This window comes from Berghia stephanieae, chromosome 4 (genome assembly GCF_034508935.2).
Source record: "Berghia stephanieae isolate SIO BIC M18660-M18661 chromosome 4, UCSD_Bste_1.3, whole genome shotgun sequence".
NCBI classification, from domain to species: Eukaryota; Metazoa; Mollusca; class Gastropoda; order Nudibranchia; family Aeolidiidae; genus Berghia; species Berghia stephanieae.
The window spans coordinates 45,125,684-45,145,683 of NC_088363.1; the positions used below are offsets into that span (position 1 = coordinate 45,125,684).

The 20,000-nt window shown below is 35.9% G+C and overlaps 1 protein-coding gene across 1 annotated transcript in view; it reads left to right on the forward strand.

The window, feature by feature from the left end:
• LOC144972019 (NXPE family member 4-like) overlaps positions 1-19,043 on the forward strand; it is a 28,768-nt gene extending 9,725 nt beyond the window's left edge. The window contains exons 4-8 of the mRNA XM_078913106.1: positions 3,807-3,920; positions 4,371-4,477; positions 5,374-5,472; positions 5,953-6,011; positions 14,990-19,043. Of these exons, the coding sequence (XP_078769232.1) occupies positions 3,807-3,920; positions 4,371-4,477; positions 5,374-5,472; positions 5,953-6,011; positions 14,990-15,777 (1,167 nt within the window). The 3' untranslated portion in view covers positions 15,778-19,043. The remainder of the gene's footprint in view (positions 1-3,806; positions 3,921-4,370; positions 4,478-5,373; positions 5,473-5,952; positions 6,012-14,989) is intronic.
• The last annotated feature ends 957 nt before the right edge of the window (positions 19,044-20,000 follow it).

Here is a 20,000-nt window from a genome sequence, read left to right on the forward strand (position 1 = left end):
GCAGTAGTAGTGGTAGTGATGACGATGTGGTTGTGGTGGTTGTAGTAGTAGTGGTAATGGTAATGATATGGTGGTAGTGGTGGTTGTAGTAGTAGTGGTCGTGATGACGATGTGGTTGTGGTGGTTGTAGTAGTAGTGGTAGTGATGCTGTTGTGGTGGTGGTTGTAGTAGTTGAGGTAGTGATGTGGTGGTGGTTGTAGTAGTAGTGGTGGTGGTGGTTGTGGTAGTAGTGGTAATGATGATGATATGGTGGTGGTGGTTGCAGTAGTAGTGGTAGTGATGACGATGTGGTTGTGGTGATTGTAGTAGTGGTAGTGATGACGATGTGCTGGTGGTGGTGTAGTGGTAGTGGTAGTGATAATGATGTGGGGCTGGTGGTTGTAGTAGTAGTGTTAGTGATGATATTGTGGTGGTGGTTGTAGTAGTAGATGATGTGGTGGTTGGAAAACACATTACAGGTTATTATAATACATGATTACACACATTCTCTAACTTCATTTTTTGACAGCTTCGTTGTGCCATAAATATACGCAACAGTTCTGAAACATTTTATTGTGGATTTTGATATTGTTTGTTGTTTTTCTTGTGTCGTTATGTTGACATAGATACCAAATGAATGGTAATTACTACATTCTCAGCCAACAACAAAATGGCGCTGAATGCTTTCATTGGTGGACACTTTTTAGGCTTCGTACGTATTCTCATTCGTTTAATTCTATGGGGTTATCACAGACGGCTCTCTTTTTCTTGTTGCCCCACGCGAGGCGAGATGACGTGCGACAATGAGCTGAGGGTGGGTATGGGCTACCACTACCATGAGCCGAAAAGTCAACAGGCCGCCCAAGTATTTTATATAAAAGACTGTTTTCTTCTGTTTTAAAACCACGGTTATCCACCTCCCACCACAAAGAATACTCTTTACTGCTAAAATAACTAGGTCAGGCCGGCAAATATAGTTTTGCACACCTTGGGGTCTGACTTGGGAGATATCAAAACTATATCAGTTTTATCATTGGAAGAACAGGTTTGTTGTAATCAAACGATACGGATGAAGAAAATGTCAATAAATATATATCTTATGCTACTCATTTTGCTTAAATGGATTTTAATCATCCATACGAATATTACACAAATAATTCACCGAGTAGAGCCCCATAATGCTATAAATAAGAATCCCAGTCCAGACAGCAGTTCAATTTGGAGGTATGTTATTGTCTTTGGAGTAGATGAGTAGTAGCGGAGGGCATTCGGAACATTTTCATGTTCCTGGTACGATTGTTTTCCTTGTGGCGTTGTTCCTGGTAGGTCCTTAACCTGTTCCTGCGCCAAATTGGAGCGATTCGCGATTGTTCCAGTCGAAGAGTTTCGTATCAGTCATGTCCTAAGTAGTAGGGCGCATAGATAACACAGGTACGGCGTGCGTACTCGTGTTTGTGGTACCAACCACAGACAGACGAGAGGTTCAGACTGAGAGGTAAGAGACTGCAAGATCACATAGTACGGAACAATTTGTCGATCCCTTTCCAATCTGCGTACAGAATAGGCCACAACACTAAGACGTCACGCTTTAAAGGTCCACAACAATATCATTGAAAAGCTAGACACGAACAACAATGCCATCCTGCTCTTACCCGATCTCGGTGCTGTCTTTGATACTGTTGACCACACCATCTTGTTGGCAAGACTAAACGAAAACTTTGCCATCGAAGGACCTGCTCTGAACTGGTTCGCTGAGTACCTCAATGGTCGGCAGCAAGTTGTCATTATAGATGAAACTCAGAGCTCTCCATCACCGCTCCAATTTGGCGTTCCTCAGAGATCGGTCCTATGACCACTGCTCTTTACAATATACACCTCTCCACTAAAAGACATTTTCTCAGCAACTGGTGTTAACTACCGCCTTTACGTCGATGACACGCAAATTTATGTTCCCGTTTCACATAATTCCAGAGAGGCTGTCTTAGTAACCATTGGACACTGCACACAAATGGTCAAACTATGGATGAATACATAGAAGCTCAAATTAAATGAAGAAAAAACCGAGCTATAGATTTAAATAAGAAAAGCTCGCCCACGAATGTTGAAAGCATCAATATCCTTGAAAACAACATCGACAAATCACCACCTGTCAGAAACCTCGGCTTCTACTTTGATGAAAATCTTGACATGACCACGCATATCACCAAAGCCTGTCAGTCAATAAACGACCACCTGAGAAACATAAATCGAATTAGAGATCTACTCGACACTGAGACAACTAAAATAATCACCCATGCCCTCGTGACAAGTCGCATCGACGGATCCAATGGCCTCTTATATGGTTTACTCGCTAAAACAACTAGGATTTTGATGTCTCAAAACAACGCCGCTAGAGTCATATCCAGGACCAGAAGATATGAGATAATAACCTCGGTTCTGAAATCACCACATTGGCTTCCAAATGCCTAACAGATTGAATTCAGAGTAGCTTGCATCATCTACAAATGCTTACATGGACAATTTCCTGACTATATCAAATCTCTCTTAAATGTCAATATACCATCAAGAAAACCTTCTATCCTCCATCTCCATTCAACTCGAACCTAGAAGGTCTATATCAAGGACACATTTTCCAACAGATCTTTCTCTAATGCTGCTCCAAAATTCTGGAATTCCCTGTCCCCCACAACCTGAAACTCCTTTTAAATCTTTCTAATCCAATGTAAAGACTGAACTGTTTAAAATAGCCTTTAATTTATTTAGTTCAATGTTCTTCAAACTAAGCTTTGAGTGCTGTAGTTTTTACTTTATTTTCCCTATATGTGAATTCGTGTTTTATTGTAAAGCGTCCTAGAGCATGGATTCGTGGAATTTGCACGCTATACAAATCATTTATTATTATTATTATTATTATTATTATTATTATTATTATTATTATTATTATTATTATTATTATATTATTATTATTAATAATAATAATAATAATATCATTAATATTATCATTATTATCATCATCACCATTATTATTATTATTATTATTATTATTATTATTATTATTATTATTATTATTATTATTATTATTATTATTATCATTATTTTTTATTATTATTATTATTATTATTATTATTATTATTATTATTATTATTATTATTATTATTATTATTATTATTATTATTATATTATATTCGTTCCATTCTGTACGATACTTTAATTAAAACTGCGTAAGTTTTCAATTTAGAATGACTGAGTGTCTCTCGGGCTTCAAATATTATTATGTGTTAAGAAGTTAACGTAATAACAAACGTGTCATGTCCATAAAAAACTGGTTCCAATCTCTTTGGAAGTGTGAAAATCAATCCTCCGGAGGGCTGGATACATACCTTGTGTAATTGATCTTCTGGTTTCAAAATGATGTCAGCATATTTTCTAGTCTAACTTACATTTATGCTGGTCGTCAATAAAAAAATTTCATCTTTTACCTGCCGTAATCCCAAGAATCTACCTATACATTCTGCTTCAGAAAAAGTTATGCAACTTTATAACTCAATTATGAAATCCATTCATCATTAGTCCTCCAAGGGAGTGGTTACATAACACTTCCAATGAGTTTGGAACCAGAAGAGTTATTATGACGTCACGAATTATCTGTCCTATTAACGGACTATCTGTCTCAAAAAGTAAGTCATAACTTTTTTTTTGTAAAAGGAGTATCTAGAGTTTTTAGGTTTTAATTGAATTCATATCATAGGCTCAAAAATACAGATCTAAACGCGCGCCCTTGAGTTTTGAAACACGACCAAATCTAGTTTCCCTCTACTCATCAACAGTTGAAGATTAGCGTTGTTTACCCCAGAGAATACATCAGAGCTGCCCTCCACCATAAAAGACTCGGCAGCTATCGTTACATTCTCGGCATTTTTAAACAAAGGAAAATCAAGGAGGTAACGTATAGATGTTGTTATTGCATTTTTTAGATAGCCAGATGAGTGATTAGTTCTCATTAAATTTTCTCAATCAGACTGCATATAAACGTTAAAAGTTAAAGGTTACACACAATTTTGTGTGTTGGTACACTTGATCTGGTGGACAAAACTGGATAGTATTTTATTTATTTAAACGCGCAGCATGACCCTTGATCCGTTGAGTCAATTATGATACTGTTTTAATTACAATAATAATAATAAAATAATAATAATAATAATAATAATAATAATAATAATAATAATAATAATAATAATAATAATAATAATAATAATAATAATAATAAAAATAGTATTTATCATCATCATTATTATCTTTTCTTTATCTATATCTTTAATTGTTTTATTTTTATTATAACAATGAGATCAATATCATTTTGATATTTCATATCGACGTATCTCCTTTCAAAGGTGACGGTGTGTCATTTCAGTCCCAATATACCAGGTAGGACGTGTATGTGTAATCTCACTCATGAGAACACAGCCCCCTTCTATTGTGGAAGACCACTGGATCGGAGGTGAGTCAAAACTCTGCCAAATAAAGTGATATTTCCAATTTTTCAGAATGTCTTCGACAACAAATGCAAATAAGTGCACGTCGGAAACAACATTTCGATATAAACTGCATTATGGGAAAAGGTCCAGTAGCCTACTTTGTTCATTAAACTGAATACGTGACTTGAGTCCTTTTCAATGGCACATGCTAAGTCTTGTGTCTTTGTATCTTATCTTATCTTATCTTACTAAGGCTTGATACAGGAATTATCCTTTAAACGTATCATGCAATACTTTATAATTACAGAATCTCATATAGCTTGCATTGTATCATTCACAGACAGTTTTACACAACTTTGAATGCAAGGAAAAATGTATCAATACGGCAATATAAAATCGAAAAATACTATCATGGAATACTGGTTATTGAGAATTGGTCATGATCGAATGAATCATAAAAGTACAAAGTTCATAGTACAATGAAATATTACTGACAAAAATAATCATGAAGTATCCTGCATTTTTTGCTTTTTGTTGTTGTTGTTGTTATTGAAGGGGAGTTGGCGCACATAGGTGAGGATAGAAGGCGACAATGGCAAAGATCACAATATTTCAAACACACAGAGACCGAATTGTGTTTATTTACACCAAACTAGGATTAGTTGGCTTGAAAGAAAAAAAAGAAGGGGGTGGGGGGCGAGAAGTTTATTTTAAACATTTTATTTCAAGCAAGTAAATATCATCTGGACTACATTGTATTTTATCGAGGATATTGTACATGATTTCTTACATTACATAACAAAATGTACAATTTCACATTTCTGCTTATGTTAATTTTAAAACAACTTTCTGGCATCTGGTCACAACGGAATAGTACCGATTTGAAAGGTGAGGTCACATATCTTTTTTTTCTCCATAGACTAACCTGCGGGGACTTGGTGTCGGTCAAACTCACTCCAAAACAATTCTTTCGAGTCTGGACTCCTGCCGAAAAGATTTTGGCTGGTACGATGTCAAGGTAAAGTTTAGTTTTCATTAAATATATACTAAGATGTCATGTTAAGAGTTATTATACATACTAATACTAGATAGTAAGTTTACTTATAGAATTAGATCATCATCGTCGTCATAATAATGACGACGACGATGACGACGATGATGATGATAATGATGATGATGAGGATGATTTTGATAGACCCTTGTTGGAAATATCATTCCAAATAGCCCATATTGACTCCTTTTTACACGTAGTTTTTTGCATGTGAGTAGTGAAACAGTTTTTAACTAATTGAATTGTTGTTATTGTTGTTGTTCTTCTTCTTATTATTTTTCGTCTTCTTCTTCATTATCATTATAATCTTCACCATCATCATCATCATCAACATCATCATCATCATCATCATCATCATTATCGCGGTCGTCGTCGTCGTTTTCGTGTCGTAATCATCATATATATATAATTAATCAACTATATATCATTATATTATTTTGATTTTAGGCCTGCAGAGAAATCCCTCATCAAACAGAACATCGTGATAAATGTAACAGAAAATGGAGGTAAAACATTAACGCATTTTATACGATTTTTCCTGATAACCGACACTAACACTGATATGGAAGGGCGCTATGTTGTACAACACTGCTATAATCGGAAACAAAAACAATACATCCATTTGGAATTTTGGCCAGAAAACAAGATATCGAGAGATTAAAATGTCAAAAACTCTGAAACCTGGAACTTCAATGAGTTTTTTTTGAAAAGGTGAATGATGGTCATTTTTATGGATTGATTCATATCATAAGCCAGATAAGCAGACACAAAATAACATTTTTGTCCGATTGAAACTTGAGTCTGACCTTTCGGGGGTCACACAGAGGTCAAACAAGGTGAAATTATAGTCAATTCAGTTATTAAATTTATAACTCCCATAATATCAAGAATTTGATAACTCGCAAATAAATTAAAAAAAAAACAAACTTATACAGAATTTAAATATATCACATGCAAAAAAAATAAATAAATATTACATTCATACTACATTTCAAAGAGTTATTGCCCTTTATCTACGTCGTCCTTTCTTTAAAAAAGCGTATTTTTCCGGATTATCACAAGAACTGTGAATAAAACTATAGCTTGTAAAAAGAGCAAATAAAAGCGCACACAAAGGACAACATTATTTCCGAATTGCACATAAAACCGATCACGGTTAACGGAGTTATCGCCCATTGAATTTTGTTACTACAAATAGAACTCGAACAGTAATAGGAAATCTATAACACTCTAAGAACAAAAAAATTCTTCAGTAATATGTTTTTAGTTTGTATACAACAAATCTTAGCTCTATGTCAAAAATCAAATGAGTTATTGCTCTTTGTTCACATTGAACAACAACAAAAAACAAATGTGTATTTGTGAAAAACATTTGGAAATTTTTGGAAAAAACAATACTTTTAAAGACAAAAATATAAGCTACTGAATAAGTTAAACTTTTTGTAGATTACAACAAAAATAGAAAATATTCAATTATTTATCGCCCATTAAAGCTTGTTACTGAAACTAATACCCGTTGCCATTCTTTTTGCTGTTTTGTACCAGTCTGTTGCATTTTTCACAAGTAATCCCAGTCCAGCCTTTGATATAGTCTAGCCATAATCTTGGAAGGCGGTCTCTTGGTCTCTGTCTACTTTTCCTTCCTCGATGGTTATACAGATGGTGTTATACCGTATAATGTGATCAAAGTATTTCCATTTCCTGGTCTTTATTGATATACAGAATTCCGGACATAGGTTTAGACTCTTTCAGACTGCCTCATTGGTCTTATTTTGTTTCCAGATTTTTCTACTAATGCGTCGAAAACTCCACATTTCAATTTCAGGTAATAGCCTGTCCAGGTTTTTATTTAGTATCCTTATTTTTGAGCCGGGCACGAGTGCAAAATGTACATAACATTTCAGTAAATTGATCCTTGTTGACAGAAGTAAGGATGGTTGTTAGTTCTAAAAGACGTTTTCTTGTTATTTCTATTCTGGCTACGACCTCGAGATGTGTACGATAAACTACTCTAGTCTATTTCCATTAACTTGTATAACAGCCTTTAGGTCTCGTTTTCTAGAAATTACCATAGGCTAAGATTTCAAATCTTGACCAAAAAAACAAACAAACCGAAAATCTCAATTAGTACATTGACATTTACAAAGCAGACTGCAATTCAAAGTTGCCTTCATGCATTTGCATCGTAAATGGGAACATTTTTGTTTACATGAACATTTTATGTCCATATGGAAGACATCTTTGGCCTCTGGCAATGTGTTCCAAACAGGAATCAATCTATCATTACTTTCCGTCCATCTGTAATTGTTTGGATTTTCATTAGACATCAATGCCTTATTGGCTGTGGCCCAAATGCTTGCCTGGAAGACACTCCTTTTAAGAAGTTGATATAGAGCATCACTTGTTGGAGGGATTCTGTCAACGTTTCTCGTTTTGTGGCTAAAAATATTCATCCTGAGGATATCAATGTCGTGATCATTGACATAACATTTGTAAAGTCGGCATACAAAATTTACAACGGCCTCATTGAGACTTGGGGTTATGTGAAAAAGAGCATCCACAATCTTTGAAAATTCATGACTAACAGGAGATATTGGGGCTGTAGTAAGAATATTCCAACATGAACGCTTCCCTATAAATTTGAAAGCACTGTCACAACCTGTCAGTGCATGGAAGAATGCAAGGGATTGGCCAAGAGTTGCGGCAATGCTGTTCAGATTTATTACTTTCCTTGATTTTCCTGAATAAAAATACATACATGTGTAGCATTCCTCCGTGTGGAAAGCTTGATAAATTCATTAAAAAAAATTCTTTTAGATCTCCACCCCGGCTGTCCAAAATTAGAAATGTTATCCCAAAAATCCCTGCGTGTTGCTAAAAATCTTCTAATTCAGTTTCACTGTTGTTGTTTTTCTTGACCTTTGCTTGTAAATTGTAGATTGTTTTTCTTGATTGGTGCTGATAATGCTGTGTCCCTCGAGTCTATGGCACATTTTTGGTAAGTATCGAATTGTATCTGCCCCAGCGATTCAATGAGATATACTGATTTTGCTGACTGAAGGGATTCACACACTTTATTGTCTAGGGATACACGTTCGTTCGGCTGCTCTTCAAATGGATTACCATTCATAAGGAGAGCATCGATCAAATCCCTTACACGACGAAGGAATCTTCGCTGAGACGCACCACCCTCTTCATGATGTGGCAGTTCTTCGAGATCACAATGAATTCAAACTCTTCAACAGCTCTACATATTCTGGACCAGCCACCATCCGCCTTTCCAACATTTGAGGATTTTCCGTCAGGCCAATGACTCCACCAACATCTTTGATTTTTTTTGTTCATCTGCTCATGTACGTGATCCATAGGCATTGAAGAAAACCGGTGACTGCTTCTGTTAATAACAAATCGCCCCATTTGGAATTCTTCCCTTTCTGCATTTGGTAGGTTTTCTAAATCTCGAATGAATACTGGAATCCATCTTGCGTAGTTCTTATGATCCAATACAAAAAAAACAGATGCACTAACTCTTTAAGAGCAATAATCATTATGTTGAACTTTCGCTCACGATTAGCCCGAATGAACAGAAATATGTATCTCTGGTACTTCAGAACCAGTGACCAGAATTTGAAGGTGGGATATTTCTTCGACATTGTTGAAATCCATTCTCTCTTTTCCATTGATGTTCCATTTTCAGCATATGCTTGTTTCCTCAATTTATCCTAGACGGCATTAGTGACTTGGTGTACATATCTTTTCTCAATGAGTTGTCACTAATAGCCTGGCAATCGTATACATTGTGAGAAAGTTTCCCTAATCGGTATATGGAAATTCTTTTAAACAAATAAAAGTGTTTTTTGTCTTCTGTTCTTTACATGTAGAAGACCTCTTTCCTGACCTCTGGGCGACCTTCATTTTGTGGAATAACAATTCTAATTCACCAAAATGTTCTCAAAGACATTAAACCTAACAATTATGCAGAAGAATTTAATTTTGCACGAATGTTTAACAACTGGAGGGATATTTTTACTAGAACATAACTCCATTATAAAGGGGGGGGGGGGGATAACTCAATCAAACATTGTTTTATATGCTTAAATCTTTACACGCTTGTCACTAAAATCCTAAAAGCAAACTCTAGTCATCAAGTAGTATAAAATAAACGCGATTCACTAGTTATTTTATAAAGAATATAATTTGTCATCTACATTTAAATAAAGGGCCGTAACTCGTAAAAATTGAGAGGAATCTTCACAAAACTTTGTATTAAAATTGTTGAACACAGATGAACGTTTTTCTGTTCTTAAAGATGTTTTGAAATATCAATAGTTTACAAGTAATTACTTGTTTAATGTAGTTAACAGCAATTTGAACTTAAGTGACGTCTGGATGACATTCAATTGGCCGAAATGAAATTCCAATCGACGAATTATTTTTCAAATATATTAAACTTTGCAATCATGCAAAAAAAAAAATAATTTTTGCATTCATGTGAAACAACTCCATTTCTATTCCCCCCCCCCCCCCCCCCCACACACACACACAAGAACATGATCCCTTTTTAAAGCAAAGGGCAATAACTCAATCAAACATTGTTCAATTTACTTGTAACTTTACATGCTTGTCATTAACATCAAAATAAGCAAATTTTATTCTTTGAGTTGTATACAATAAAGCGCGTTTAACAAGTTACTTTAAAAAGATGAATCCCTTTATTCATCAAAAATTCAAATCAAGGGCAATAACTCGTACATGTTGAGAGGGATTCTCCAAAACTGTGTATGGAGATTGTTTATTACAAATGAAAGTATTTTTGGTCTTAGAGATGTTTTAAATTATCAATAGTTTACAAGTAATTACATGTTAAAGTACTTGACCTCACTTAAAACTTTACTGACCTCTGGATGACCTTTAAGCCGTCGAATCAAAATTCCAATCGTCCAAAAAAATTTCTAAGATATTAAGCTTACCAACTGTGAAGAAAACTAAACTTTTACACGAAAGTGAAACGTGACGAGTTTTTTCTCTCTAGGCGGAGACCCTACTATAAATCTGTCACAAAAATGACGCTCACATAGTAGTAGTAGCGTATGGCTACACCTCCAAATGTATTTCGTCAACCCAGCTTCTAAAGTCTTCCTCCGCCCTAAGGATGGTTTCGTAGCCACCTTCAAGTTTAGTGACTGGACAGTGGAGGACGATGTGATCGCTGGTCTCTGGGGCTGCCTGACATTTCTGGCAGGTATCACTGTTTCCAAGTTTCCATCTGCACATATTCGATGCAGTTCTGCCATGTCCAGTTATGAAGCGGTTTGAGGAAATCCAGTATTTCCTGGCGTTATTGAATGCAGGCACTCTTTTGGTTGGATCTTTAATGATGTTTCCTCCTTTTGGTGTTTCCCTGTTCCACATTTCTCTCCAGTTTTCCTCCACACAGAAGTCTGCCATTTTTGTTAGGTGGAAAGGTCTTCTCGATTTAAGTCTAGTTGTTGAAGGTGCCCCCTTTACGATTGATTTTATGGGAGTGTTGTCTGCGGCTTCGTCAATTCTTGCATGCATCCTTTGATTAGCATCTTGTCGTCTTAAACTTGGTGGTGCAATGCCGCTCAGTGTTGGGAGCCACTGAGTTGGAGTTGACTTGAGACATCCTGTTATCATTCTCATTGATTCTCTTAATCGGATGTCAATGCGATTTACATGTGGGCTCCTCATCCAAAAAGGGGCACAGTATTCTCTCACACTTTAGCACAGTGCCAAATCAGACGTTCTCAGCACCTGTGGTGAGGCTACCCAGGTGGTAGTTGCGAGTTTTGACGCTCACATACCACAGCTGTAGATTTGGATAGGAAAAACCTTTGGTTGAGGAAGATACCGAGACAGGATTTTCAACCTTCTTCTTCGACGCTCACATACCACAGCTGTAGATTTGGATAGGAAAAACCTTTGGTTGAGGAAGATACCGAGACAGGATTTTCAACCTTCTTCTTCGACGCTCACATACCACAGCTAGAAAACGGTAAGGGCTGCCTGAAGCCGGTGATCGTAAAATACTAACGAAAGAGTGAAAATGGAAAGGCTTCGTATGGGAACAAAACAGAAAATGGACGTTTCGGGTACAGACCCTTCGTCAGCACAACAATACACAAATAAACGTGGAAAACAAATAAAATATAATGAAAAATAACTTGTATCGTCTGTACTCAATGGTGGTTGCAGTACTGCAACCACCATTGAGTACAGACGATACTAGTTATTTTTCATTATATTTTATTTGTTTTCCACGTTTATTTGTGGATTGTTGTGCTGACGAATGGTTTGTACCCGAAACGTCCATTGTCTGTTTTATTCCCATACGAAGCCTTTCCATTTTCACTCTTACATATCACAGCTGTAGAAGAAGATTGAAAATCCTGTCTCGGTATCTTCCTCAACCAAAGGTTTTTCCTATCCAAATCCGAGGGAAATTCAAAGGCAGACACTTTCTCAGAAGGGTAATAATTCCCTTTACAATTTGGCACACAGCACTTACGAGGCATGATGAAAATGCAAAACAATGGATGATATTAATCAAAATATGAATGACTATTTAACAAATTATCTATAGAAAATAAGAGGGTACAATAATCCGATAAGAATGAATTGAAAATGAATGACAACACAGTCAACCATTAACTAACCGGTTTTCAAAACGAAAGCGGATGGATTGAGTTTGTGACGTCATATCGCCAGTCGAGACGATGTGTTAGGCCATTAGAGTTCACGAAGGCCACGCTTGGAGCCGGAGTTAATTCCCGTTTCTATAGCGTGAATTGGACAATCGGAATTGCTTACTATCTTTTGGATAGTACGCTTATCTATCGCAATCTACTTTCTGACAGATCTAAAAGACCCATCCATTTAAACACTGCTGGGTGGACAGGGTCATAATAAAATCTCGACTGTACCTGGGATCGATTTCTATCCTTTGCGTGTGAAGCGAGTGCTCTACCAACTGAACCATCTTGACTCCCACTTCACATCAGTGTTGAAAAAAAGTTTTCGTCTTATTCCTCCTCCTATTCCTTCTTCATCTTCTTCTCATTCTTCGATGTCTTCTGTTGTCATCTTTATTTAACTAGAACTTAATACGTTTAATAACCATAATAAATTTTAAAAATACATGAAAAGTTTCGTGTTCAAAACCCTCCTTCAACAAATAATAAAATCAGTACATACGTTAATTTTAATATTTTCCATCTTTTTTTGTATTGACTGAAGAAGGGATTTGGTCCCGAAACGTTCCGTTTTTGTTTTGTTTTGTTATTTTGCTCTTGTTTGAAGCTGTTATACTCATGTTTTGAACTTAATTTTTGTGCCCCAAAACACAGGGTCGATTCTTCAGTTTAAATATACCTATGTCAAAGCGTTTTAAAACTGAATTGGTCAGAAAATTTTCATGCACTTCATAAGTCGGTCGATTAAGATACCCCAAACATATCAAAATATCCTAACTCTGGAACTTCTCGGCTATGTCATTTAACAGTTGTATGGCTAAGAAAGATAGATACATTTTCTCAAGGCAGCGAATTGAACTGCCAGGAGTTAGCGATAGGTTGGTCTATTATCACTGGACGTAAGAAATAATAAGGTGAAAGAAAAGAAACATGACCACCCACAAAAATGTCGTGTCTTCACTCCGACTATGAAAATAAGTGGTTCCAACCAGTTCAAGTTCAAGTTAAATGTCTTTATCTACAAAAGGCGAATTACTAATCATTTCAGATTTTATACAACTATGTGGTGACTCTCTTCATTATTGTGTAAGATAAAATTTTAATAGTTAATCAAATTTGATGTTTTTGGTAATATCTGGGATTTCTGGTGGGAGAGTGTTACATTCCTTCCTTGATGGCTCTTGAGAAGAAACTGTTTTTATATGTGTTGGTTCTGTGTGTTGGAATTGTGAACGTAATACTATAATTTCTTGTGAAGGTACAGTGTTGTTTTGTGAAATATTGTGGTAGAGTTAATGCTGTTTTGGTGGAATATACTGTTCTGTGGAGGAGTTGGAGGCATTTTTCTTTCCGCCTACTATCCAGTGTTTTCCACTGCAACAATTTCAGGGCCTCAGGAACGCTTCCTGGTTCGCGTAAATATTTGTTGGTGACAAACCTTGAAACTGCCCTTTGAACTTGTTCGATCTACTTAATGTGGCCTTGCTGATAAGGATCCCACGTTGTGCCCGGGTATTCCAATACGGGTCTGACTAAAGTATTGTAAGCCTGTTCTTTCTTGGGGGGGGGGGGGGGGGCACTGGTAAAGGGTACGATTTGCTTTTACCACGATATTATCAATATGTTGGTCCCATTTCCGTGATTTGTTTAGATGGATTCCCATGTAGGGTATTGTGCCTATGTGTTGTGTTTTAATAACTGGCCGCTTATTTGGTAGCCAGAATTAATTTGCTGCTTTCTTTTTGTTATTGGCATAACAAAACATTTCCCGGGGTGGAATTTCATCTGCCAGGTTGTTGCCCATGATAGAAGCGAGGCAAGACAATTCTGTAATATGACTGCGTTGCTCTGGGTTTAAATGACTCGAAATAAGAGGCTGCCATCGGTCAACAGTTTGAGTTTGGTAAGCGTTGATCTGTTTCTTCCTAAGTCGTTAATGAATGTTAGAAAGCAGAGCGGTCCAATGACAGTTTCCTTGAGGTATCCCACAAGAAACGTTGCATTTCTCACTTCTATGTCCATTCAGATCTACTTTTTGAGTTCTATCGCAGAGCCAGTATTCAAGCAAATAAAGTAGCTTTTGTTCCTTCTGTTTTGAGTCGTTTTCTTCATCAATGGTCTTTTCGGGGGACCTGGGTCGATGTTTGTAATTCCATGTTGGTCCAGTTTTCCGAGAAGTCGTCTATGTGGCACACTATAAATGCGTGCGAAAAGTCTAAAACAATTAAATCTATTTGTTTTCTGCTGTCTAATGCTTTTCCTATTCATTCTACGGTGTTTACGAGCTGGCTTTCACAACAACTGTGTTTTCGGAACCCATGTTGGTAATCGACAAGCACATTGTGTCTTTCATAGTGCTCCATTATTGAATGAAATACAATGTACTTTACATGTGACAGACCTCAGCGACATGAATGTGAAAATAAAAATGATTGCGCTAGAAAACTTTAACTTACATTCTTGCGACTGTACCCTTGCAAAATATGTACGTGGTGCTCACACGTCGTCACCACTTGTCTATTCTATTCATAGACACTAATGTGAGCCTACTCGTTGCGAACCCCCAGCTATACGTTTTGCAAGCATTGATGATAGCCCATCAGTCCAATATATACAGCTTAATGATACGTAGATAATATGGTGTCCACTAATCACACAAGTCTACCTGTAAGACACATATGTAGACACTTTGGTATCCACCTACCAACAACCTTTTTCTAAAAATACCATCTCATCAGATTCACCCTCTCCCTCTCTCTTTTCCCAACTAGACAAAGACCAAGTCTTAAAATCCTGCTACAAAACGGATCCACGAAAGACTTGGGAGAAACAGTCACCCCGTGGCTACTGGACCAAAAAGATTTCCTGGACTTGGACATCAGCGATCTGCCATGAACCGGAAATCAAGTCAGAGTTGGTTAAACGATGTCTAAAGTCAACCCAAGTTATTGTAATTGGAGACTCAAACGGAGAGCGAATGTTCCAAATACTGCGCAGACACCTGTCGTGCACCGTCAAAAAGAAAGTCGACCAGCCGAATCCTATTACTATTATCCACAGGAACGAGGCAAATAACATTACTGTCGCCTTTAGTCCTCACAAACGCCTGATGTTTCGCCATAATCAATCTGAACTAAACTACCAAACTGGGGGATTGAGGGACCAAATCAACTCTATCCCTTCCACTGGAAAATATGTCATCATCATTCACTATTACTTGCACATGACATCGGACCATCTTAGCGGTTTTTACTATCAGCTTGTGAATTTACGAAATTCTCTTCGAAAGCTTTTGAGGCGGAATCGCGAAGTGATTGTCGGAATAAGAGGTCCTCATATCTCCACCGTTGAGTGGCCGAGAAATCACATGTCTGGGGGAGATGTTCTCGGGTCTTTTATAATTCGAATGACCCATGATGTTCTAAAAGATCTCAAAAGACGTGTTGTGTTCTTGGATGGCTGGGACATGTCCATAGGTTTGAGAAATGAACTCTTCCATACGACAAATGATATCCCGAAAGCCATGGTCCGCACCTTGTTAGCTTTTAAATGTCAATGACACTAAACATCAGCTTCTCTACTTATGAACCATTTCTGTGTATTTATCTCCTGGTGAACCGTACTCTCTCTCTCTCTCTCTCTCTCTCTCTCTCTCTCTCTCTCTCTCTCTCTCTCTCTTGTCACACCAGGCTGTTCGTCATGATAAAAATCAATAGAAGCGGCTATAACTATAAGCACAACATCTGCATCCCGTTTTTCTTCTTCCTTGACTATTAGGATATTAGGCTACTATTCTCGATTCTTCATTAAAAGTTATGGTTTTATCGGGTTTAAAACAAACAATTCCTTCACTGGAATTTTAAAAAATAATTAGTACTTGAAGTACATACCAACACTTTCGCAACAAAAGGTCACAAAGGTGTCAGTTTCAGCGTACTTCTTTCACGCCTAACTCATTTGCATAAGCACTGAAGGTCGGCTAGAGACACTTTTTAAGAATACGACCTGAAGGACGAATAGACACTCCGTTAAATTTATGAATATTTTGTAGGCGTCACTTTCCTTTGCAATGCTATATGCAATGCACTTGAAAGTCTTGGGTAAGCAGTGCTTACTATGCTTCTATACATGAGTTGTACTCCGTTGCAAGTGTGTATGTATGTATGTATGTATGTATGTATGTATGTATGTATGTATGTATGTATGTATGTATGTATGTATGTATGTGTGTGTGTATGTATGTATGTATGTATGTATGTATGTATGTATGTATGTATGTATGTATGTATGTATTATGTATGTATGTATGTATGTATTTATTGAATGTATTGTATGTCTGGGTGGGGTTCCGGACCTCCCATAGTGGGCAGGGAGGTATAGTGTCTTCTATCCCCCTATATCTTTTTTCCAACTAGCTTTCTGACTTTGTCTTGGAATGAGATCACTTGGTTTTGTCCTGGCCCTGACCGGATACCCTTGGTGAAAGGGAAACAGTCAATTGTATAGTTACTTTTGGGAGATGATATTTTTTCCCTTGTAAATCATCTCTTTTATGTAATGTATTATGATTTGTTTACATATTATATATGATTTGTAAACATTTGAGTGTATTCCTCTTAGTGGGGACATGTGCTTATGACTGGATAAGACTTTTAGGTGATCTCAAACTAATTACTCTTGGAATCTACCTCTGTTCCCTATTTGATCCAATTCTCATTTGTCTTACTTTTTCTTGGGTGCTTTAATTGTAATTCTAGAACTTATTACTATTCCATTTTCTTCCTTTTTACTGGCGCTGATATTGTCACGTTGCTGAAGAACGAGCTTAAGTCTCATTGGGATATTAGCTTGAGGCGACCATGAGTTGTTATATTTCAAACCTGTTGCTATGCTACCTTGTGATAACAACGCCTCTCAGTCGTCATATGAATACTACTCACCATGGTTATATAAACCCATGGCAGGCCGCAAAACGTCACTTGCTATCCTTCACACAATGCAGGGTTGATTGTGTGAAGTACGTTCGGGGCCGGTAGATTGCAAGTCATAGTGCAGGCTACTGTACTGTGTTAGTCCGTGAACGGGTGACCAAATCATAGTGCAGAGAAGGCAAATCTGTTACTATATTATGTCCCAATAAAAGATCTGTTACTATATTATGTCCCAATAAAAGTATAACACAGGGAAGGCAGAAACTGTGTTATACAGGCCGGTGTATAATAAAACAAATATAACACAGGAGACCAAACACTGTGTTATAAAATATCAAAAGCTGGTCGGTCGGTGACAAATAAAAAAAAGCGACATATGTCGTATATCACATCTCAATAAAAGAGTGTAGTAAAAAGGTGCCCGTTAATAATTGAGTCGGTCAAGTCTCTATCCAGATCCAAAAGCATAGTGCAAAGTCCTGTACGTAAAACAAATTTGAGAAGCACGGTTGTTCTCAAGATTAGCTGGGTCGTGATCGGTATTACGAATATAGTGAAGTAGTGTCCTTGCTACACATCTTCACGAAAAATCAGAGCAACGCTGAGTCAAGATTACAGAGGAGCGAACCCAAGACGACAACAAGACAAGATTTGTTTGTGTGTATTGTATTGTCTTTATATGTTACTGAATAGGTGCGTTTTGGTTGTCAAACCTTTCATTTTAATTCTGACATTTTCTTTATCTTTTAAAATAAAGTTATAATTTAATTTAATCAGCAGACTTGTTTAATAATTTAAAGCTATAGTTTTGTGGCGACCTTTTATAAAATCATTAGTCCGATTGTAGTTAAAAATATCTTTATATATTTTTGTCATAAAATCAGTGATAGATGTCATCTTAATGTGTTGCAAGCACCGTAAAACCCTTAAAAACAAAAACAAAAATAAAAAAAAAAAAACAACAAAAACAAAATGTATTGTATGTATGCATAGATGTATGTATCTATGTATGTATTGTATGTATGTATGTATGTATGTATGTATGTATGTATGTATGTATGTATGTATGTATGTATGTATGTATGTATGTATGTATGTATGTATGTATGTATGTCTGTATGTATGTATGAGAAGACACTGGGGTAAACCGCGCTCTCTCCTCCAGTTTCATATTCAATCATAAGTTCCCTGACGAAATTAGAACGTTTGCTATAAAATGCAGCTTGCAGCTTCTCGAGTGCGACAGTCTACTTCAGACATATTACCCATTGTCATACTCCAAAGGCTGCAAGATCTGTAATCATCCGTCAGATACGGTTTCTCACGTTGTAAATGGATGTACAAAATTCAAATTAATATATCAAAAACGACACAATAGAATTGTTGACATTGTTTTTGACAAAATACCTAAAAACGACACTACTCTAATTTTCAAAGACACATTCATCAGACCAAGATTTTTCGACAGTGACAAATCCTCATATAATACTAACAGTAATCGACCGGACATTTTAAAATTCAACAAAGAAATGAAAACAGCCCAAATTGTTGAAATCTCTGTCCCATTTGATGCTCATATTAAAAAATCATTCCAAACTAAATTTGAAAAGTACTTTCCTTTATGCATGGAAATAAATGCTCTTGGATATAGGTCCGAGGTTATCGTTCTTTCTGCAGGTAGCCTCGGCTATGTCCATGGTAGATTTGTGAATGGCTTAAAGATTCTGGGCATTAAAAGCAAAGAAGCAAAAGTCCTTTCAAAATATATAAGCAACAGTGCCATCATTGGCTCTTACAAAGTTTAGAGACAAAGATGTAAAATTCATCATAATTATTAGCACTACATATTTAATAATATCGATATTTGTCTATTTATATATCCCTCTACCTATATGCATCCATCTATTTGTCAAATATTCCAAATGTGTCAATTTGTATATTCATTGTAATAATCGATTTAATTTTTCATAACTGTTATTATTATTATTATTATTATTATTATTATTATTATTATTATTATTATTATTATTATTATTATTAATATCATCATCGTAATTATTAGCATTGTTGTTATCATCACCACAATTATCAACATTATTATTATCATTATTATTATTATTATTATTATTATTATTATTATTATTATTATTATAGTGATAGTGATAATTATTATTATTATTATTATTATTATTATTATTATTATTATTATTATTATTATTATTATTATTATTATTATTTATTATTATAATTATTATTATTATTATTGTTGTTGTTGTTGTTCTTATTATTAATATCATTGCTACCGTTGTTACTCTCATTGTCGTCGTCTCCATCACCGCCATAGCCACCACTGTTATGGTCATCATCGTCGACATCATCATCGTCATTGTCGTCATCATCATCATCGTCATCATCATCACCATCGTCATCATCATCATCATCATCATCATCTTTATCATCGTCATCATCATCATCATTATCATCGTCATCAACATTAATATCATTATTACCTCTGGGACATTCTGTGGCAGAGTCTGAAACTTCAATGTTCAAATTAATACTCCAGCTCTATACATAGTACACTATTTTAGGAAATGGTATTATGTCAATGAATATGTTACCCTTGTTACATTATCATGTATATTTCCTGAAATAAACAATTTTGATATGTATGTATGTATGTATGTATGTATGTATGTATGTATGTATGTATGTATGTATGTATGTATGTATGTATGTATGTAAGTATGTCTGTATGTATGTATGTATGTATGTATGTATGTATGTATGTATGTATGTATGTATGTATGTATGTATGTATGTATGTATGTATGTACGTATGTATGTATGT